At 39.4% G+C, this 24,341-nt stretch overlaps 1 protein-coding gene across 1 annotated transcript in view; it reads right to left on the reverse strand.

The window, feature by feature from the left end:
- LOC308233570 (protein MFI) overlaps positions 1-19,714 on the reverse strand; it is a gene marked incomplete at both ends in the record, with an annotated part of 57,816 nt that extends 38,102 nt beyond the window's left edge. Inside the window, 2 exons of the mRNA XM_080640583.1 lie at positions 9,342-9,434; positions 19,634-19,714. Of these exons, the coding sequence (XP_080496709.1) occupies positions 9,342-9,434; positions 19,634-19,714 (174 nt within the window). The remainder of the gene's footprint in view (positions 1-9,341; positions 9,435-19,633) is intronic.
- Between the last annotated feature and the right edge of the window lie 4,627 nt (positions 19,715-24,341).

The raw sequence follows: 24,341 nt of genomic DNA on the forward strand, positions 1-24,341 counted from the left end.
TTAAAATATTTGATGTATCAAAACTTGTACACTGTCGCTAAAGCCATGCATAGATAAAAATTTATATATATACTAGAGGCCTGGTGCACGAAATTCATGCACAGGGGGTGTGTCCCTCAGTCCAGCCTGCACCCTCTTCAATCTGGGACCCCTCAAGGGATGTCCGACTGCCCATTTAGGACTGGTCCTGGTAGGATTGGGCCTAAATGGGCAGTTGGACATCCCTCTCACAATCTAGGACTGCTGGCTCCCAACTGCTCGCCTGCCTGCCTTCCTGATTGCCCCTAACCGCTTCTACCTGCCAGCCTGATCACCCCCTAACCACTCCCCTTGCAGCCTGATCGATGCCTAACTGCTCCCCTGCCAGCCTGATTGCCCCTAACTGCCCTCCCCTGCAGGCCTAGACACCCCTAACTCCCCTCCCCTGCAGGCTTGATCGCCCCCAACTGCCCTCCCTTGTAGGCCTTGTCCCTCCCAACTACCCTCCCCTGCTGGCCATCTTGTGGTGGCCATCTTGTGTCCACATGGGGGCAGCAATCTTTGACCACATGGGGGCAGCCATCTTGTGTGTTGGAGTGACGGTCAATTTGCATATTACTCTTTTATTAGATAGGAGATATATATAGGCTGAAAATCAATAAACTTAGCATCCATTTCAAAAAGTAACAGCAAATACAACTCAAAGAAAATATAGAGATATACTATACAGCAGAAAATGAAGTAGAAAATAAATGAACAATAGAAAGGAACAACAAAGCTGAAAGTTGGTTCTTTGAAAAGACTAATAAAAGTGAGAAAGCCCAATGAGATTCGTTAAGAAAGAGAGAGATATACATTCCCATGTTTACTGAAGCATTATTCACAATAGCCATGATATGAAAACAGCCTAAATGGGGATGTGGGGAGGTAGAAGAGGGTATGGGGGATAAATGGTGATAGAAGGAGACTTGACTTGGGGTGGTGAACACACAATAAAATAGATAGATGATGTATTATAGAATTGTATACCTGAAACCTGTATAATTTTATTAACCAATGTTACCCTAATTAAATTCAATAAAAAAAGATGACCTAAGTACCAATCAAGGAATAGATAAAAGAGATGTAATATGGTAATATGTGTGTCAGACACACACATATGCCCAATGCTATATTTTCTTAATCCATCCTATATAATAAAGAGGTAATATGCAAATTGACCATGACTCCAACACACAAGATGGCCACCCCCATGTGGTCAAAGATGGCCGCCCCCATGTGGACACTAGATGGCCGCCACAAGATGGCCAGCAGGGCAGAGCAGTTGTGGGTGATCTGGCCAGCAGGGGAGGGTAGTTAGGGGCAATCGGGACTGCAGAGGAGGGCAGTTGGGGGCGACCAGGACTGCAGGGGAGGGCAGTTAGGGGTGACCAGGCCAGGAGGGGAGGACAGTTAGGGGCAATCGAGCCTGCAGGGGAGCGCAGTTGGGAGCTACCAGGCCTGCAGGGGAGGGCAGTTAGGGGTGACCAGGCTGGCAGGGGAGGGCAGTTAGAGGCAATCAGGCCTGCAGGGGAGGGCAGTTGGGGGGGACCAGGCCTGCAGGGGAGGGCAGTTGGGGGGGGCAGTCCTGCAGGCAAGGGCAGTTGGGGGTGACCAGGCCAGCAGGGAAGGGCAGTTAGGGGCAATGGGCCAGCAGGGGAGGGCAGTTGGGGGCAACCAGGCTGGCAGGGGAGGGCATACTGTTTTCCACAATGGCTGCACTAGTCTGCATTCCCACCAACAGTGAAGAAGGGTTCCTTTTTCTCTGCATCCTCTCCAGCACTTGTCATTTGTTGATTTGTTAATGATAGTCATTCTGAGAGGTGTGAGGTGGTACCTCATTGTTCTTTTGATTTGCATCTCTCAGATGATTAGTGACTTTGAGCATGTTTTCATATGTCTCTTGGCTTTCTGAATGTCCTCTTTCAAAAAGTGTCTATTTAGGACACTAAAATGGTCCTTTGCCCATTTTTTAATTGGATTGTTTATCTTCCTTTTGTTAAGTTGTACGAGTTCCCTGTAAATGTTGGAGATTAAAGCCTTATCGGAGATAACATTGGCAAATATGTTCTCCCATGCAGCAGGCTTTCTTGTTGTTTTGTTGATGATTTCTTTTGCTGTGCAGAAGCTTTTTATTTTGATGTAATCCCATTTGTTTATTTTCTCCTTAGTTTACATTGTCCTAGGAGCTGTATCGGTAAAGATATTGCTATAACACATGTGTGATATTTTGCTGCCTATGGATTCTTCTAAGATTTTTATGGTTTCCTGTCTTACGTTTAAGTCCTTTATCCATTTTAAGTTTATTTTTTGTGTATGGTTGATCTAGTTTCATTTTTTTCGCATGTATCTGTCCAATTTTCCCAACACCATTTAGTTAAGTTTATTCCTAGGTGTCTTAATTTTTTTGGTGCAATGGTAAATGGGATTGTGTTTTTAGTTTCTCTTTTTGTGAGTTCATTATTGTTGTATAAAAAAGCCATAGATTTCTGGGTATTAATTTTGTACCCAACTACATTGCCAAATTCATTTGTTAAGTCTAGTAGTTTTTTTGATGGAGTCTTTAGGGTTTTCTATGTACAATATCATGTCATCTGGGAAAAAAAGACAGTTTTACTTCTTCTTTTCCAATTTGAATACCTTTTATTTCTTCTTCTTGTCTGATCGCTATGGCTAGCACTTCCAGTACTATGTTGAACAGGAGTGGTGAAAGTGAGCATTCCTGTCTTATTTCTGTTCTTAGGGGAAATGGTTTTAGTTTTTGCCCATTGAGTATGATGTTAGCTGTACGTTTGTCATATATGGCCTATATCATGTTGAGATATGCTCCCTCTATCCCCACTTTGCTGAGAGTTTTTTTTTTATTATCAATAATGGGTGTTGGATTTTGGTGAATGCTTTCTCTGCATCTATTGATATGATCATGTGATTTTTGTCTTTCAATTTGTTTATGTGATGTACCACATTTATTGATTTGTGAATATTGTACCAGCCTTGCATCCCCGGAATAAATCACACTTGGTCTTGGTGTATGATCTTTTTAACATATTGCTAGATGCGATTTGTTAATATTTAGTTGAAGATTTTATAATCTATGTTCATCAGGGATATTGGCCAGTAATTCTCTTTCTTTGTAGGGTCTTTATCTGGTATTGGAATTAGGATAACGCAGGTCTCAAAAAAAAGAGTTTGGAAGTGCTCCTTCCCCTTCGTTTTCTGAAATAGTTTGAGGAGTATAGGTGTTAGTTCTTCTTTGAATTTTTGGTAAAACTCCCCTGTGAAGCTGTCCGGACCTGGGCTTTTGTTTGGTGGGAGTTTTTTGATTACTGCTTCTATTTTATCAGTTGTTCTTGGCCTATTCAGGTTTTCTGATTCCTCCTGATTCAGTTTTGGGAGATTACATTTCTATAGGAATTTGTCTATTTTATCCACACTGTCCAGCTTGTTGGCATACAGTTGTTCATAGTATTTTCTTACAATCCTTTGTATTTCCGTGATGTCAGTGGTTACAGTACTTCTCCACTTTCATTTCTGATTTGTGTCCTCTCTCTCTGTTTCTTATGAGTCTGGCCAATGGTTTAATCAATTTTGTTTATCCTTCTGAAGAACCAGCTCTTGGTTTCATTGATTTTTTGTATTTATTTATTTATTTTTTAGTCTCTATGCTATTTATTTCTTCTCTAATCTTTATTATTTCTTTCCTTCTACTTACTCTGGGCTTTCCTTGTTGTTCTCTTTCTAGTTCTTTAAGTTGTAGGGTTAAATAGTTTATTGCTGATTTTTCTTGTTTGTTTGTTTTTTTGAGGTATGCCTGTAGTGCTATGAATTTCCCTCTCAGGACTGCTTTTGCTGTATCCCAGAAATTTTGGGTTATTGTGTGTTCATTTTCATTTGTTTCCAGAAACTTTTTTATTTCTTTCTTGACCTCATTGGTAACCTATTCATTGTTTAATAACATGCTATTTAGCCTCTGTGTGTTTGAATGTTTTGGGGTGTTTTTACTGTAGTTGATATCTAATTTCATTCCACTGTGATCTGAGAAGATGCTTGATATGATTTCAATCTTCTTGAACTTGTACAGACTTTTTTGGTGCCTTAACATGTGGTCTATCTTTGTGATTGTTTCATGTGCACATGAGAAGAATGTATATTCTGCTGCCTTGAAATGTTCTATAAATGTCAATTAAATCCATCCAATCCAGTGTGTCCTTTAGACTCTCTGTTTCCTTGTTAAGTTTCTGTCTGTAAGATCTATCCAGTGATGTCAGAGGGGTGTTAAAGCCCCTATCATGACTATATTGTTGTCAATCTCTCTGTTAAAGTCCTCTAGAAGTTTTTTTTATGTATTTAGGTGCTCCTATGTTGGGTGCATATATATTTACCAGGGTTATATTCTTTTGTTGGATTGATCCCTTTAGTATTATGTGGTGACCTTTGTTGTCTCTTGTGATAGCCTTCATTTTAAAGTCTATTTTGTCAGATATGAGTCTTGCTACTTCAGCTTTCTTTTTTCTTTTCTATTTGCATGGAAAATTTTTTCCATCCCATCAGTCTCATCCTCTGTGTGTCTTTTGTTTTGAGGTGGATCTCTTGTAGACAGCATATACTTGGGTCATGTTTTTGTATCCATTCAGCTACTCTACACCTTTTGATTGGAGCATTTAATCCATTTACATTTAGGGTTATTATTGATAGGTACTTATTAATTGCCATTTTAATTCTGTATGGCTAGGTTTCTCTCTCTGTTTCTTCTTCTCATTACATCAGTCCCTTTAACATTTCTTGTAATCCTGGCTTGGTGGTGATGTACTCCTTAGCCTTTTTTTGTCTCTTTATTTGACCGTCTGTCTTGAATGGTAGCCTTGCTGGATATAGTAATCTTGGTCTCAGATCTTTGCTTTCCATTACCTTGAGAACTTCATGCCATTTTCTTCTGGTCTATAGAGTTTCTGATGAGAAATCAGGTGTGAGCCTTATGGTAACTTCTTTGTAGGTAACAGTTTTCTTTTCTCTTGCTGCCTTTAAGATTCTATCTTTGTTTTTAATTTTTGGCATTTTAAGTATGATGTGTCTGGGTGTGGGCCTGTTTGGTTTCTTCTTGCTTGGTGTTCTCTTTGCCTCTTGAACTTGTGTGATTTTTTCCTTTACCAGGTTAGGGAAGTTTTCTGCCATTATTTCTTCAAACACATTCTCTATTCCTTTCTCCCTTTCTGCCTCTTCAGGCACATGTGCTAGTCTAATATTGTTACATTTCACATTGTTCCACATTATTTTTTCTTTTTGGTTCTCTGATTGAGTGATTTTTTTCAACTCTGTCTTCTAATGCACTGATTTGATCCTCAGCTTCCCCTAATCTGCTGATATTTCTTCCAATGAGTTCTTTATTTGTTTTATGTCATTCTTTATCTCAGACTTTTCTTTTTTTTATAGTTACTACTAGGGGCCCAGTGTACGAATTCAAGCACCTTTAAAGGAACTGTGATCCACGAAGTTGCAGTGGGCACAGGGGCAGGTCTTAGCCCATCCTCCATGCCTCCACCTGCCCCCTCCCACTGTGGGCCCCAGTCCCCTGTTTTCTGGCAATCCCTCTCCTGCCACCACCGCTCCCATGTGCTGATGGTGCTGGCCCCACTTGCACCCGCTGATGGCATGGAGCGATTTGGGCCAGTGCCAGCTATGGGTGCGAGTGGGGCTAGTGCCAGCAACAAGTGCAAGAGCCCAGCAGGACTGTGGTGCATGGGAGCAAAAAATTCTCAGTAACCACCAGAGGCTAGCCCTGATGACAGCACCAGTGCCTGCCTTGGTCTGGCGCCCCCGCTCACCTGCTCCACCATCCTGCCATGATCAATGCCCACCATGTTTCATGCTTTGCTGCTACCCAGCATGGTCTGCACGCACCCCCTGGTGGTCAGCGCACGTCATAGCTACCGGTTGTTCGGTTGTTCCACCATTTGGTCTATTTGCATATTAGGGTTTTATATATACAGATATCTTTTTTCATGCTGTTGAGCACCTTTACCATCATTACTCTGAACTTTGTTTCAGATAAATATCTTATCTCTGCTTCATTTATCTCTTCTTCTGGAGAATTCTCTGGTTCTTTCATTTGGGGGTTGTTTCTTTGTCTCCTCATTTTGGCTTTCTGTTTGGGTTTGTGACTATGTGTTAGGTAGATCCTCTACACCTCTCAATCTCTAGTGCAGGACAGTGTTAAAGGCTGTTTCTGACTAACTAGATCAGGCAAGGCCTCAAAGTCTCCAGAGACTGTCTCCGCCTACAGACTGATAGGATTCCAACTTGAATTGCCCCCCAGGCAATCATCCTCAGGTGTGGCAAGAGTTTTTCAACAGGGTGGGGCAGTTGCTTCTGCCTGGCAGCTAATTGTTATTTTTATTCTCTTAAGTGGCCTCAGGGCAAGGTGTTTTCCAATAGGGTGTGTCAACTGTCTTCCTGCCAGGCAAGGCAAATGTCTATGTAGGAAAGATGTCCTCTGCTACATGAGAGAATGCCTGAGCCCTGGAAACTTGGGGTGTCTGCCTTCTGAGCTCTATCCCCTGAGTCCCCAGTCCTGGCTTCTGCTCTCACAGCTCCAGTCCACTTCACCATTCCTCTGCCGGAGCACAAGGTGGGTAGCTCCACAGGGAATTTTGTGCATTGGCCCTTTAACACGATGCCTGAATTTTCAGCTCTCACTCCCTGGCAGACAGCATCTCATTGCTTTTCACAGCCAGATGTTATGTGGGTACCCTTCTCAGTGTTGGTGCTCTCTGCTGGGCGGGGGGGTGGGGTGGGAGTGGGGGCCCAGCTTGGGGATTAGGTCCCAGAGTTCTTAGTGGCACCCCCTCCATAGCTGAGATATCTCTTCGGGATTTCAGTTGCTGTCTGTGGGTACCTGGCCAGCTCTTTCGCACCTCTGCCCCTCCTACCAGTCTCTATGAGGTCTCCACTTTTGGTTCTCAGGCATCAGGGTTCTTTCCTGTGAGTTTTCCGTTGATTATTCAGGAAGTTTTTCTGTATTTTAGTGTAATTCCAGTTTGTTCCTGGGTGCATGTCCATCTAAAGTTTTCTAATTACCATGTATAGCCACATGAAAATGCAAGACATAAAGCTAACAAATGATATGCAACTCCTCTATACAGAAAATAATACAGCATTATTAAGAGAAAGTACAGAAGAGCTTAATAACATTGCAGATTGGGGTTTCTGGAATAAGATGCTGATATGAAATTTGTGTGTCACATGTTTATTAGGAATAAACACCTATGAAAGCCAGGGGAAGGAAGGATTTGAACTGCAATGCAGACCCCTCAACACCTGGGCCAATCTTGCAGGGAGCTCTAGAGTGAATATTGCCCAAGAGAGTTGTTCTACCTCAGACTGCTCTTTATATCCCTTTCCCCATTCCCCTCCCCCTCCCCTTCCCCCATATTGCTTTTTTACTGGATGCAGGCTTCCCTAGAAATAGTTGACCTTGGGTAACAGTTCTCTGCAGGTAAAATAAAAACTGAAGATGCTCGCAGCTGGGGGCTGTCTGCTGGTGGCACTCCCTATTGGGTAAAATCTTCTTATAAAGAAGAATCTGGGCAGCACATCTCCATGTTTCCCAAAATCATGAGTTGCAGCTCTCAATATTAAAATGTCAGTTTTCCTCAAATTGATCTAAATATTCCATACAATACAATAAAAATCCCAATATTTTAAAATTTTAAAATTATAGTAAGATACACAACAAAAATTTACTATTAGTGGTATTTGCAATATAGTTCAGCCAATGTCTATTTCAAGAATATTTTCTCTTTTTCAATTGATTTTTTTTTTTTTAGAAAGAGAGGAAAAGAGAAGGAAAGAGGGAGAAACATTGATGTGAGAATGAAATATTAAGCAGTTGTTCCCTGCATGCCCCATACTGGGGATTGAGCATGCAAACTAGGGCCTGACCAGGAATTGAGCCCTCAACATTTTGGTGTACAGGATGCCCAACCAACTGAGCCACAGTAGCCACGGCAGGAAAGGAAGCTTTTCATTATTTTCCCCAATAGGATAAGCAGGAGTTAAAGTGTCTAAAACTGAAAGAAGCAACATCTCACTTGTTCCATTTTTCCCCATGGAACTTCCCAGTGATAGGCAGTCAGGTGCATCAGCGAATATGTGGGTGTCCTCTCACTGTTGAGGGTGTCCAGAAAAAAGGCTCTGGCTGTTTAATGGACTCTGAAGTGTGCATGTGTGTGTGTGGTGGGAGTGGGGGTGGGGTGGTACTGATGAAGGAGGGTCAGAGTGGACTGAGTCAGAGTGGGGAAAATGTCTTCAAGAATTCTCCCATAAGAAGGTTATCTGCAGAGGTACCTGAAGACTTCTGCCCAAGGCTTCAGAAAAAGAGACCTAGGAATGAAGATACTTGGGTAGCAATGTAAATACCAAAAAGCAGGCCCCACCAGGGTGCCTGAGTCCTTTAGTGCATCCTTCATAGGCTATAATACTTTGGCTGTGTGCCAAGTATGGGTTCTTTCCCCTGAGAAGCCAGTTAGCCTTTGTAACTGCCTGGAATCAGGCCTGAAAAGTCACATAGAATTTTAACCAGGAGCTGAACTCCTCAAAAAGATGCTCAATTTAATTAGTAATCAGGGAAATACAAATTTAAAAACTGACAATATTAAGTGCTGGTGAGGGTGTAGAGCACCAAGAATTCCAAAAGACCTCTGATAGTGAATATAAATTAGTGCAATAACTTTGGAAAACAGTTTGGCATGTATTGTTACCCAGCAATTCCATTTCCAGGTGGAGTAGAAATCAAAAGAAATTCATGCATATGTGCACCAGGAGACATAAATAAGAATATTCTCAGAAGCAATCTTTATAATAGCCTCAATTTGAAAAAAAATCCAAATGTCAATCAACTGTAGAATGAGTAAATAGCAATATATTAATAAAACAGAGTATTTCCATTATTTTTAACAAAGTGAATGAAATTTAGCTACACAAAGATAATGTTGAATGAACAAAGCTAGATACAAAAGTATACTATAGGATTCTATTTATATATAGTTTAAAAATAAAAAACTGATGTACAATATTAGAATTCAAAATAGTGGTTACTATTCTTTATGAAGAAATGAAGTTGGCAGTGAATTGCAGAGCACCTGAAGACACTGGTTTGAAGTATGATGGTTATACTTTATACATTTATGTATAATGAATTTTTTATATGTGTACAATACTTCATTAAAAATGTTTGTAAAAGGAACAAATACAATCACACTGAATTTACAAAGTAGCCACATAATTTTAAGAGGGGAAAATGCTGTATCAATAAATAATGTCCTTACCTCTTTAGGATTAATACATCTTATTATCTGACGTGGTTCCCCTTGTCTTCTTATATTAATCAAACTTTTAAAGTATTGGAAAATAGCGATATTCTAAAGGTTCAAACATAAAATTTTATGGTCAAAACTGGGCAAAAGGAGTAAAAACTATAAAATAGATTTTATATATGTAAACTAGATTTTAGATATATGATCCAATCAGGGTTTCCTTTGACAAGCCATGCAATGTTGGTATTATTCTCACAAGTTTTAGCCTTAAGTTTGTAATTGTATTACTAACAGCTACAAATAAAATATCTAGAAATTTGGTTGGGTCACTTCTGTATACTCCAGAGTAATCTAGGAGAAAGACAAAATACAAGCTAGTGATTAAGAACATTGACTCTGGCATACTATTGTCTGGGTTCAACTGTTAGTACTTGCTAGCTGTGTGACCCTGGACAAGTTGCTTAACCTCAGCTTATCTAAAACATGAGAATAATAGTAACTATCTACAGCTTGGTGAAAAATGAATCTGTTAATATTTGTAATGCACTTAGAACAACCTTTGGCACAAGAAAGCACTCAATAAATATTACCTATTATTATCATTACAGAATCCTCTTCATTCCTGTTAAGTAATTCCACTGATTTATAAACTCTGTCTATATTTTATGTTGGCACAAATTTAGTCAAACAATTCCTAAAAATTCTTCAATTTTTGAAAACTGTTTCTTTGGTAATGCACTCCTCATATCCTATCCCCTCAAAAACTCCTAATAATTCTTGGTAAACTGCCCCCCTCTTAGTTTGCTTATGTTAAGTCAAATCAAATAAATTCAAACTGAAGCAAATCCATAGCACCAATACGACAATTTGAAGCCCCATTTCAACTGCCTGTGGAAGAAGGTGCAGTCACTATAAACACAGATAATATTATTTCTGCAAGGAAGATATAATTTCCTTGAAGTAAAACCCAAAACTGAGTATCAAAAAATTATGATGGTTTAAAATCTGGATAGTATCTTCTAAATATGTAGATTACTATATCAAATCACCCCAAACTTAAAGCAACAACTATTTTCTGTGGGTTGACAAGGAACTTCTGCTGGTTTTACATATGTGCCTATAGTCAGCTGCCAGCTCACCTGGAGCTGAGTGATTAATATGACCTCACATAAATATATGGGTCTTCTGCTTGGAATGTTGCAACATCTGTGTTGGCTGGGACTCTATCTCCACATATACTTTCAGTTAGAGTTTTTTCACAGCATGGAGTTTCAAAGTACCAAAGAGAGAAAAAGTAGAAGTTGCAAGGCTTCTTAAGACCTTGTCTTGTAAGTCATACAGCATCAGTTGTTCTGCATTTTATTGGTCAAAGTCAAGACCTAGCAGACCTCAAGAGGTGAAGTTCAAAGTGTGACCTATAGGAAATTCCATATAGACATTGGCCTCGCTCAGGGGTGGCCCTGAAGGACAGGCATGAAGATAAATTCTTCCATGGGACAGAATCTCAAGCAGCATACATGGTTGTAGATTGCGCCTGGAAGGAAAGATGATCAGAGGTACAGATCTACAGATGGGCAGTGACTGATGGTTTGACTGGATGGTCAGGAATTTGGAAAGAACATGGTTAGAAAATTGGTGACAAGAAGGTCTTGAGAAGAGGTCAAATCACCCACCCCCAAATGCACACCAAGTGTGGATATATTTGTGTCCATATGGATGCTCACCTGAAAGCAATCTCAGCAAAGAAGACTCTTAACAATCATATAGGCAAAGTGACTAGTTCTTTGGAGTCAGCCAGCCTTTTTCCCCAGCCACTGCTCTCCTTGCTCATGAACAAAGTGGCCATGCAGCAAAGTTGGAGGCTATTCATTGGCTCAGCTACTGTCCACTGCTGAGTGGCCACTTTGCCAAAACAGAGACCAACATTGAGCCCTTGATATGTCATCGTTCCTTGGGTTAATTAGCCAGCTTCCTGTGGCACACTGATTAGGTGAAACATTTCCATTATGGAAGGGGCAATACTTTATACTCACTGGAAGTGACACTTTACCCTTCTGTGTACACACCATCTGTATACTTTCAATATGCTTCATTCATTGTCATAATATTGCACATAGCATTACTTCTGAGCAGAGAATTTGGTTCACAGGAAATGTAGTACATCAATGGGCCCATGCGCATGAAATTCACTGATAAGACATTGTTCCCCATCACACTAACCCAGTGATTTTCAACGAGTATGCACAAGCATTTTTGGGTTGCAAGCATTTTTATTCCTTCACTCTCATCCTCTGTGTGTCTTTTGTTTTGAGGTGGGTCTCTTGTAGACAGCATATACTTGGGTCATGTTTTTGTATCCATTCAGCTACTCTACTCCTTTTTTAAAAAATAAATCTTTATTATTCAGATTATTACAATTGTTCCTCTTTTTTCGCCCCATAGCTCCCTTCCACTTGGTTCCCACCCCACCCCATGCCCTTCCCCCCACACTGTCCTAATCCCATAGGTGTATGATTTTTGTCCAGTCTCTTCCCGCACCCCCACACCCTCTTCCCCCCGAGAATTGTCAGTCCACTCCCTTTCTATGCCCCTGATTCTATTATATTCACCAGTTTATTCTGTTCATCAAGATTTTTTATTCATTTGATTTTTAGTTTCACTTGTTGATAGATATGTATTTGTTTTCACTTTGTTGATCATAATTTTTATCTTTACTTTTTTCTTCTTCCTTTTCTTAAAGAATACCCTTTAACATTTCATATAATACTGGTTTGGTGGTGATGAACTCCTTTAGGTTTTTCTTATCTGTGAAGCTCTTTATCTGACCTTCAATTCTAAATGATAGCTTTGCTGGGTAAAGTAATTTTGGTTGTTGGTTCTTGCTTTTCATCACTTTGAATATTTTGTGCCACTCCCTTCTGGCCTACATAGTTCTGTCGAGAAATCAGCTGACCGTCCTATGGGTACTCCCTTGCAGGTAACTAACTGGTTTTCTCTTGCTGCTTTTAATATACTCTCTTTGTCTTTTGCCCTTGGCATTTTAATTATGATGTGTCTTGGTGTGGTCCTCTTTGGATTCCTTTTGTTTGGAGTTCTCTGTGCTTCCTGGACTTGTAAGTCTATTTCTTTCACCAGGTAAGGGAAGTTTTCTGTCATTATTTCTTCAAATAGTTTTTCCATATCTTGCTCTCTCTCTTCTTCTGGTACCCCAATAATTCGGATGTTGATACACTTGAAGTTGTCCCAGAGGCTCCTTACACTATCTTCATATTTTTGGATTCTTTTTTCTTTTCCGGTTGGGTGTTTTTTGCTTCTTCATATTTCAAATCTTTGACTTGATTCTTGGGATCCTCTAGTCTGCTGTTGGATCTCTGTATATTATTCTTTATTTCAGTCAGTGTATGCTTAATTTCTAATTGGTCCTTTTTCATATCCTTGAGGGTCTCACTATATTTCTCAGAGGTTTTTAGAAGATTCTTGAGTAACCTTATAACTGTGGTTTTGAACTCTATATCCAGTAGTTTGTTTTCCTCCTTTTCTTTCATTTGTGACCTGTTTCTTTGTCTCTGCATTTTGGTTGCTTCCCTGTGTTGACAGAGTGGCTTTGTGTGCTAGGTGTCCTATAGGGCCCAGTGGCTCAGCCTCTCTAATTACCTGAGGTGGACACTCTTGGTGCACCCCTTTGTGGGCTGTGTGCACAGTCTTGTTGTAGTTAAGCCTTGATTGCTGTTGGTATCTCTGGGAGGAATTGACCTCCAGGCCAATTGGCTGTAAGGATCAGTTGTGTCTACAATGGGAAAACTTCTGTGCTGGAGACACCCTTATGGGGCAGGACTTGCTTCAGTGGGGCTTTGGTGATCACTGAGTCTGCCCCCTGAGTGTGTCTCTTATGGATGTGAAGAGTTGTAATCTGGATGGTCTCACTCTGACCACTGGCTCTTGGATCTCCAAGGAGGTGAAAAGTGAGCCACTGCCTGAAGCCACTCAGCAAGAGCTACAGAGAGATCTTCAGATTCCTCCTCTTTGTTTGGGGTTTGGAGGTGCCCAGATGAGGCCCAGTTGTGAAGCAATGCAAGCTGCTGTGGAGCCTTGGGCCTTCTTTTGGTGGCTCTGGGGCTCTCTGACCCAGCTGCAGTTTGTTAAGTTTAGATTGCAAAAGGCTAGACCATTCATATGCAAAAGCCCCTGCACACAGCTTGGGTGGGGTTGTAAAATGGGTGGGGTGGGGTCTCAGGGAATCACCAGGGTGGAGCAAACAGCAATGGCTGCCAGTCAGCCCTGGCCCGAAGAGGTCCCATGTCTCTGTGTCCCACGGCACCATTCTGGAACAATGATTGCTGCAAGCACCTTTGAGAGAAAGCCGCCCTCGCGTTCAGGCCTGATGCCAGACAGTCTAGTTTCTCCCCGTATGAGTCTGGGTCCCCAGAGTCTTGCCCGGAACTGGAGTTCAGAGCAGTCAGGAGCTTGTATCTCCCTCCCGATTGAAAAAAAGAACAGCGTACTCAGTCACCAGCCCCTTTCAAGCGCACCTCTGTACCTCTGCACTTCACTTCCGCACCTTCTACTGGACTCAATGCACTTTTCTCTTTCCTTCTAGTTGTAGAATTTCCACTCATCCAGCCTTTCCGTGGTTCTGGATGACATTCATTTTGACTTTTCGTTGTAGTTTTTATATGGTTGTGCTCGGCAGCAAGTTTAGGTGTTTACCTATGCCACCATCTTGGTTGTTCCCTACTCCTTTTTATTGGAGCATTTAATCTGTTTACATTTAGGGTTATTATCAATAGGTACTTATTTATTGTCATTTTAATTCTGTATAGCTAGGTTTCTCTCTCTGTTTCCTCTTCTCATTACAGCAGCCCCTTTAGCATTTCTTGTAATTCTGCATCACTCCTTTAGCCTTTTCTTTTAACCATCTGTTTTGAATGATAGCCTTGCTGGATATAGTAATCTTGGTCTCAGATCTTTGCTTTCCATTACCTTGAGTACTTCATGCCATTTTCTTCTAGCCTATAGAGTTTCTGATGAGAAATCAGATGTCAGCCTTATGGTAACTTCTTTGTAGGTAACAGTTTTCTTTTCTCTTGCTGCATTTAAAATTCTCTATTTGTTTTTAATTTTTGGCATTTTAATTATGATGTGTCTGGGTGTAGGCCTGTTTGGGTTCTTCTTGCTTGGGGTTCTCTGTGCCTCCTGAACTTATGTGACTTTTTTCTTTATCAGGTTAGGGAAGTTTTCTGCCATTATTTCTTCAAACACATTCTCTATTCCTTTCTCCCTTTCTGCCTCTTCAGGCACATGTGCTAGTCTAATATTATTACATTTCACATTGTTCCACAGCCTCCTTAAGCTGTCCTCCTGTTTTTTAATTTTTTTTTTCTGTTTGGTTCTTTGAGTGATATTTTCAACTCTGTCTTCTAATTCACTGATTCAATCCACAGCTGTCACTAATCCACTGTGTATTCCTTTCAATGAGTTCTTTATTTGTGTTATGTCAATCTTTATCTCAGACTATTCTTTTTTTTCATAGTCACTATATCTTTTTCATGCTGTTGAGCATCTTTACCATCATTACTCTGAACTTTGTTTCAGATAAATTTCTTATCTCTGCTTCATTTATCTCTTCTTCTGGAGAATTCTCTAGTTCTTTGATTTGGAGGTTGTTTCTTTGTCTCCTCATTTTGGCTTTCTGTTTGGGTTTGTGACTATATGTTAGGTAGATCCTCTACACCACTCAATCTCTAGTACAGGACAGTGTTAAAGGCTGTTTCTAACTAACTAGATCAGGCAAGGACTCAAAGTCTCCAGAGACTGCCTCCGCCCACAGACTGATAGGATTCCGACTTGAATTGCCCCCAGGCAATCATCCTCAGGTGTGGCAAGAGTTTTTCAACAGGGTGGGGCAGTTGCTTCTGCCTGGCAGCTAATTGTTATTTTTATTCTCTTAAGTGGCCTCAGGGCAAGGTGTTTTCCAATAGGGTGTGTCAACTGTCTTCCTGCCAGGCAAGGCAAATGTCTATGTAGGAAAGATGTCCTCTGCTACATGAGAGAATGCCTGAGCCCTGGAAACTTGGGGTGTCTGCCTTCTGAGCTCTATCCCCTGAGTCCCCAGTCCTGGCTTCTGCTCTCACAGCTCCAGTCCACTTCACCATTCCTCTGCCGGAGCACATGGTGGGTAGCTCCACAGGGAATTTTGTGCATTGGCCCTTTAACACGATGCCTGAATTTTCAGCTCTCACTCCCTGGCAGACAGCATCTCATTGCTTTTCACAGCCAGATGTTATGTGGGTACCCTTCTCAGTGTTGGTGCTCTCTGCTGGGCGGGGGGTGGGGTGGGAGTGGGGGCCCAGCTTGGGGATTAGGTCCCAGAGTTCTTAGTGGCACCACCTCCATAGCTGAGATATCTCTTCGGGATTTCAGTTGCTGTCTATGGGTGCCTGGCCAGCTCTTTCGCACCTCCGCCCTTCCTACCAGTCTCTATGAGGTCTCCACTTTTGGTTCTCAGGCATCAGGGTTCTTTCCTGTGAGTTTTCCGTTGATTATTCAGGAAGTTTTTCTGTATTTTAGTGTAATTCCGGTTTGTTCCTGGGAGCATGTCGGTGCAGCGTCCACTTACTCTGCTGCCATTTTTAATCCTCAGTACCATACTACAAACATTTTTTTTTAATAAAATATATTTTATTGATTTTTTACAGAGAGGAAGGGAGAGGGAGAGAGAGTTAGAAACATTGATGAGAGAGAAACATCAATCAGCTGCCTTCTGCACTCCCCCTCCTGGGGATGTGCCCACAACCAAGGTACATGCCCTTGACCAGAATCGAACCCGGACCCTTCAGTCCACAGGCTGACGCTCTATCTACTGAGCCACACCAGCCAGGGCTGCAAGCATTTTTTAAATAATGAAATACCTGACTATTTAGTCAGGGGCACTGACATCTTTTCCCCTTAGGTTGTCAAATAAAGAAATGACAATAGCCAACACAACAATAGCCATCCAGTGTAAATGGAATCAAAATTATACCAGGTGTTTTTTTTTTTTTTTTGGTCAGATTGGCCAAATAAATGTATCTTTTGGTGTGCTGCAGAATTTTAGTAATTAATTTATGTGTGCCATAAGATGAAAATGTTTGAAAAGCAATGCCCTAAACCAGTGGTCGGCAAACTCATTAGTCAACAGAGCCAAATATCAACAGTACAACGATTGAAATTTCTTTTGAGAGCCAAATTTTTTAAACTTAAACTTCTCTAACGCCACTTCTTCAAAATAGACTCACCCAGGCTGTGGTATTTTGTGGAAGAGCCACACTCAAGGGGCCAAAGAGCCACATGTGGCTTGCGAGATTCAGTTTGCCGACCACTGCCCTAAACCAAATGCCTGTAAGAATGGTGAGATGGAATTTTAGAGACTCAGTTACAGTTAGAGCTCCAGTAATAACACTTTTCAGATTAGGGTGATGTCCTCTATGTCACATTATCATCTGAATCAATAATGATGTTATTTTGCCCAGAGCCAACACTTACGATTCTGAGAATCAAGAGGTAGAAATGAAAGTGGCTCCCTCTCAATATTACTTCTAATGATCCACTAGTGAAAATTTTGCTTCCTCTCCTTATACATTTGGGCTCTATGGCTATAAAAGTCTTAGCACCATGGAAGGAATGCTTCCACCAAGGTACACACCAATACTTCAGTCTATATGATCTTATAATTCAATGAACTTCTTTAAGAGGATCATTAAGACAGTTCAGAGATCTCCATTTCTTTAGGGTTAGTTATTGAAGCTTTATTAGTATCTTTTTGTGGTGCCATATATTCATAATACATATATTCAATAAAAGACTTGTATTAAAGATATATAAAAAAAACTGTTCCAAGTGAATATTGACAACATAGTAGTAGAGGTGATGGAAATTGGGGGTTAGGATATTGGGAGTTTATGTGAAGAAAAGGGTAGAGATATTTATATCTTCATTATATATAAGTTGTCAAATAATGCTATATTAGCATGATGGAACAAGAAATAAATGTTCAAATGTTTTTTAAAGCAATAAGGTAACAGAGGAACTGAAAAAATAATAATTTATGATACCAGGATAATTTATAAGTAGGGTTGTAAAAGGTAATACATTCTCTATCTTTTCAAATCACTTCTAAAGTTGACAAATAAGCCCTAACTGGTTTGGCTCAGTGGACAGAGCGTCAGCCTGCAGACTGAAGGGTCCCAGGTTCAATTCCGGTCAAGGGCATGTACCTTGGTTGCGGGCACATCCCCAGTAGTGGGTGTGCAGGAGGCAGCTGATCAAGTTTCTCTTTCATCCATGTTTCTAGCTCTCTATCCCTCTCCCTTCCTCTCTGTAAAAAAATCAATAAAATATGTTTTAAAAAAATAAAGTTGACAAATAAAAAATAATTATATAAACATATTACTTGAAAGCACGGAACTAACTACTAGAAGATCCAAAAAGTTGTTTAGGTGGTAGCTTTTAGGGATGAAGGTGGAAAAGAGTGAAGTGACATAAAAGACTTGCTTTTTAGTATGCATCTACATTATTTTATTTATGTTAAAGAAGGACACATTACTTTGATAAAAATATTTAAAATGATAGAACAAATCTATATTTATATTACTATCACTATGCAAATTATTCACTTATAAGGCCACATAATATGCTAAAACTATGCATCCTTATATACAAGTCACCCTCTGAGCTACCTGAAGTAGAATGTATCTAGAATCAGGATCAAATGTACTCTCTTTATATCTTAAAACTATTTTCATTTGCATTATACTTGAACCATGACTTTCATGGTTGGGCCTTTTTCAGAGTTTCTAACCACTTTTTTAAAAATATATTTTTTTTATTGATTTCAGAGAGGAGGAGAGAGATAGAAACATCAATGATGAGAGAGAATCAATGATCAGCTGCCTCCTGCATGCCCCACACTGGGGATTGAGCCCACAATCTAGGTATATGCCCTGACTGGGAATCGAACCCTGACCTCCTGGTTCATAGGTCGACATTCAACCACTGAGTCAACTGGTACAGACTTTCAGTCAGCCCCCTTGTTCACAGTCATTCTCTTCTTAAGTCATTCTTAAATTGCTGAATACTAACTGATATCCTTTCGAGGGTTGCAATGGCAAACTAGCTCTCTCTCACTGGGGCCCTTTTGAAGTATATCTATGCAAGTCTTCTATACAGTTTTGTCCAACAGGATGCTACCATCTGTTCTGGTTTTCCATAAATGAAATAAAATTTCTTATTTGCTCACGAACTCCCTTCTCTGTGTTATGGGTTAAGTTTCTGTATATTGTTATTTCAATGGGGTTTTGGAGAAATAGAAAGTGAAAATGTGTGCTCAGTCTACCACTATATACAACTTGTTTGTTTATATGCGTGTCTTCTCTACTGAAACTCCTTAAGGGCAAGGATGTATTGTAAAATGCTAGCACAGTGCCAGGAATATAGTCGGCTTTAATGGCATGTGGCTCTTTGGATTTGGATGTAAGATAAAAGAACTTACAAATGACAAAAAAGCTTAAGCCTAGATAAGTATGCTGATGGAAATCATCAAAGGAATAGATTTTTAAGAAAAAATGTATTTTAGTGTTGAAAATTAATAGTTACCCCCAGAATAGGTTTTACAGCTTTAATAGAGGAAGAAATGGAAGCTACTTTGCAAGACATGATTAACTGATACAAAGGTGTTCTTCTGTGCTAGAAACAGAGCCATATGACTTCACACAAAATTATCAAGCAGGCAGAGTGCTGCTGCTATCACAAAGATAAGAGTGAAGTCATTTTAGCTCTTGGCTCTCACCTAACCAGGTAAATCAACTTGGAATATACCTTACTGGATAAGAAGACCTGCTCTACCCATATTAAAGCATGATAAGGAACTAATACATTAACCCAGATGTGTATTATTGAACTTTAAGTCCTCAAGAGTAGCTATTCAATTAATATTTAATGAGTGAATGTACCCCTAACACGTGTTCACAAACCTGATTCCACAGTCAATAAATAAGTTTTTAGGGGTGAAAGCCTAATGAGCCAATTAGTGATACTTTCATTGATAGTAACTATTATCAAAGTGCCTGGCCCAGATCAGGAACTCCATAAATATTTGTGAGGCTAATAAGATAATTAATATTAACCTTTTGAAACTTTAAAAACAATCTGCCCTTAAAGCAACTCTAAATATACTAAAAACTACTGAAATGTACACTTTAAACAGGTGAACCTTATGATATCTAAATTATTTAGCGATAAAGCTGTAAACAAACAAACAAAAAACTCACAAGAAACCTTTTCCAGGCCTTCTGAATGACTCTGGCAGCTTTATCACTCTTTGCAAATTCCTCTTCTTGTACCAAAGACATTTAAAGTCCTTAAAAAAAAATAAGCAAAATGGGTATATTTAAAATTACTTTATATATTCCATTATGAAACTGTCACTAGAACTCAGTAAAAATTAAATAGAAAGTTGTATGAATGAATGAATAATGCCATATATTAAATTTACAGTAGCAATATGATTCTGAGATGCTTTATCATAGTCCAAACTGAGTGAATTTTGCTATCTTAAGATATACTCTTTCTAGCCAGCAGGAGGAGAAGGAAAAAGTGTAGTTTATCTGTGTATTTCAGGATACTTCAGGGGAAAAAAAATTCCTTCTTTGTGAATAGTGTAATAATCAGTTTTAATAATTTTTAAGGACACTGTCACTGTTTCTATTATTAAATGAGGTAAATACAGAAGATAGGTTTGCCATTTGAGATGTATCATAACTTGAAAAATCATATCAAATTTTAATTTTTAATTTTCTTTATTGATTAAAGTAGTACATATATGTCCTTACCCCCGCCATGACCCCTACTCCCCACTCATGCCCTCACCCCCCTGGTGTCTGTGTCCATTGGTTATGCTTAGATGCATGCATACAAGTCCTTTGAATGTCTCGTCCCTCTCCCCTCACCCTCCCCTACCTTCCCTCTGAGGTTTGACGGTCTGATCGATGCTTCTCTGTCTCTGGATCTGTTTTTGTTCATCAGTTTATGTTGTCCATTAATTTTAAAATGCGAGGAAAAACCCTGGCCAGGTGGCTCAGTTGGTTGGAGTGTCATCCAGCACACCAAAAAGTTGAGAGTTCAATTCCCAGTCAGGTCACATACCTAGGTTGCAGGTTCGATCCCTAGTCAGGGTGCATAGAGGAGGCAACTGATTGATGTCTCTCTCTCTCTCTCTCTCTCTCTCTCTCAAATTAGTGAACATATCCTCGGCTGAGGATGAAAGGGGAAAAAATTAAATTTTTTAAAATGTGAGGAAAAAGTAGAAAAATAATTATTTTGAAACATGTGGATTACCTTGATTCATTACTTTTTGCATGATAAAGCTCTAATTTTATTATTTCATTTTTAATTAATCAATTTCCTCCAAATCTTTTCATTTCTTTTTGCTCCATTGGTTTGTAATATGGCCTTTGTAATACAGATTCATTACTTTTATATATTTTCTGCTTTCTTTTTTAAAAAATATATTTTTATTGATTTCAGAGAGGAAGGAAGAGGGAGAGCGATATAGAAACATCAATGATGAGAGAGAATCATTGATTGGCTGCCTCCTGCATGCCCCCCACCAGGGATCGAGCCCACAACTCGGGCATGTGCCCTTGACTGGAATTGAACCTGGGACCCTTCAGTCCACAGGCAAAACCAGCTAGGCCGCTGCTTTCTTTTTTTAAAAAAAATATTTTTTTATTGATTTCAGAAAGGGAGGGAGATAGAAACATCAATGATGAAAGAGACACATTGATTGGTTGCCTCTTGCATGCACCCCGACTAAGGCCAGGGATCAAGCCTGCAATCGAGGTATGTGCCCTTGACCAGAATCAAACCTGGGACCCTTTGGTCTGCAGGCCAATACTCTATCCACTGAGCAAAACTGGCTAGGGCTACTCTTATACTTTCTTGTCCACTGGCCTTGTATACTCTTATATTTTCTTTTTCACCGGTCAACATACAGAATACGATATTTGGTATTCACAATTAATCATAGAATCAGGGTAATATTTAAACATTAGAAAAATATGTAAATAGCATTCCCTACTTAACATCTCACTACTGTTTTAAATTCAAAATTATTCATATTACTGCTGAGATTTATTTACTTTAAAATTATTATATAAATAGTACATAAATACATTCTTAGAGAAAAAATTTCAACAATATAAAACTGTAGAGTAAAAAATCTCCATTTCTTCTAGCCCAGTCCTTTTGTGAAAGATTATCTTTCTGTTAATAGATGTGATTCTTCCAGCTCTTCATATATATAAATTTAAACAATGTGTATGTATACATGCACATGGTTATATATATTACATATAAAAATTTAAACAATGTATATGTATACATGCATATGGTTATATTATATATACACATACATCATACAGGATTGTTTGCATTAATATGATAAACTGTACATATTTTCTGCTTTCTTTACCTAACAATATGTGTTGGAAACTTTTCCAAATTAATACATATAGATCCTACTCATTCTTTTTATAGTTGCACAGCATTCCTAAGTATGGATATGCCATAATTTAATTATTCTTTTTTACTGGACATTCAGATTGTTTCTACATTTGCTGTTACAATTACAAAGTGAATAAACTTATACATCTATTTGTATACCTGTGCAACTGTTTTTGTTAGATTTTTAGAAGTAAAATTGCTATGACATATATATTTTGCATTGCCCTTTCTGGAAGGGGTACCAGAAACTGCTAACAGTGATTGTCTCTGGGGAGGGACCTGGGGACTAAGGGGATTAGGGTTGAGGGATAAATACAAGATTTTATTCCAATACTAGAAGCCCAGTGCATGAAAATTTATGCACTTGAGGGGGTCCCTCAGCCCGGCCTGTACCCTCTCGCAGTCCAGGACCTGTCGGGGGATGTCCACCTGCCAGCTTAGGCCTGCTCCCCAGGGAATTGGGCCTAGGCTGGCAGTCAGACATCCCTCTGGCAGCCTGGGAGCCCTCGGGGGATGTCCAACTGACTGCTTAGGCTGCTCCCCTAAGCCACAGTCAGACATCTTTAGTGCTGCCGCAGAGGCGGGAGAGGTTCCCGCCACTGCTGCTGCGCTCACAGCTGTCAGCCCAGCTTGTGGCTGAGCAGAGCTCCCGCTGTGGGAGCACACTGACTGGTGGTCAGTGCACATCTCGTAGTGACCAGTCATTTCTGGTTGTTCTACCATTAGAGTCAATTTGCATATTACCCTTTTATTATATAGGATACTCTTCTATATTGTGTAATTTTGTTTTCATAATGTGCATGTAGTTCTGATATATATAACTTCATAAGAGTATGCAAATTAAAATTTTGACACAAACTGTCCTCAAAATGTTAATTTGCACTTATAAACATCCTATGACAGTGCTTAATTTCTAGATTTTTACAAAAGTGAAAAACTAAACATAAATGAAACATTAGGACTTTTAATATTCTTTGCAATAATCAAATTGTGAGTTTTATTCCTGTTATTGTGCTTAGAGATTTAAGTGTACGTGTGTGAAAGATAGCACAAGACAGCATTAGTGGTAGTTCATGCAGACTGCATAATTTTTCCAAATACATCCTTAATGTTAAATTTAGAACTGAATTTTAAACATCCCATTTAATTCTGCAAACATGTCTGAATCAGTTTTATTGGGCACTTTGACTTAAATAATTTCACACACCTGTTTCCCTGCTTCTCATGTGATGAAGGCTAAAGGTGGTCAGATGCTGACAAATCAGTATCCTTTTTATGTGTATTTGTTGAACATGTTTACTATCTATCTCATCCCCCTACAATGTAAGTTCCCTTAAGGCAGACTCTTTTCTTACTTATTGCTATCCCCTCTATTTATAGCAAAGAATAGGTGATCAATAAATAATATTTGTTTGCTGACTAAATAGGAGATATTAGTTAAATAAATGATGCATTCATACAATAGAATCCTGTGAGAATACTAAAAGTGATGCTGTAAACATACACATTGACATGGAAAATATTCCATATCATAATGTACAATTTTTAAAGAAAAGTTTGTTAGAGAGCTATCTGTAATAAGCTATTTGTGTTAGTTCTCCCTCCCCTATTCAAATATGCATATGTGTGTATAACTATGTGTGTATGAGTATGAATATCAATGTTAACAGTGGTGAAAGAATTAAGGCGAAATTTTAAATGTTTATTTTTTATTACTTATCTAATAAACATGTACTACTTGAATAATAATAAGAATTTTTTTCAAATTAGTTCATCACTAACAAGAGAACAATTCATGGTAGGCTTGACCTGAGAAGTGAAGTGGGGAGGGATAGGGCATAAAGGGTGGGATGGATAGCTTGCAGGTAGATCTTTCAAATTGTGCTGCTTTGAGTGTGGTATGCCAGTTTCTGAACTGCATGTTTCCTGATAAAGACATTGACAGTAGTTAGAAACTTTTACAGCAGTTTGACAGTGCTGTGGCACACAAACATGTGATCAGTGGGCTTATAGTTTGTATATCTTTATTTTTTTTCTTTCTCTAGCAAATTCCTTTTTTAAAAAAAGATTTTTAAATTTTGATTTTTAGGGACAGAGGAAGGGAGAGGGAGAGAGAGAGAAAGATGGATGTGAGGATGACACAATCATCTGCCTCCTGCACCCTCCCCACCAGGGATGGAGCCTGCAATCCAGGCTTGTGCCCTGACTAGGAATCAAACCCGCAACCTTTTTGTGAATGACAACCAACCAACTGAGCCACACCAGCCAGGGCTCTAGTAATTCATGTTTATTTTATTTTACAAAAGGTCTGTAACAGATTGAAAATAATTTTGAAAATTATTTTCACCATTGAAAATTGCTCTAAAGTGTAGACTTGGGATTATGGCCCAGGAGTTAAGTTACATTTATCTGGTTTAGTGTAATATCAATAGTATCTGCTTAACCTTCTAGAAACTAGAATCTGTACACTAATAC

This window comes from Plecotus auritus, assembly GCF_963455305.1.
Source record: "Plecotus auritus genome assembly, chromosome: 9".
Taxonomy (NCBI): domain Eukaryota; kingdom Metazoa; phylum Chordata; class Mammalia; order Chiroptera; family Vespertilionidae; genus Plecotus; species Plecotus auritus.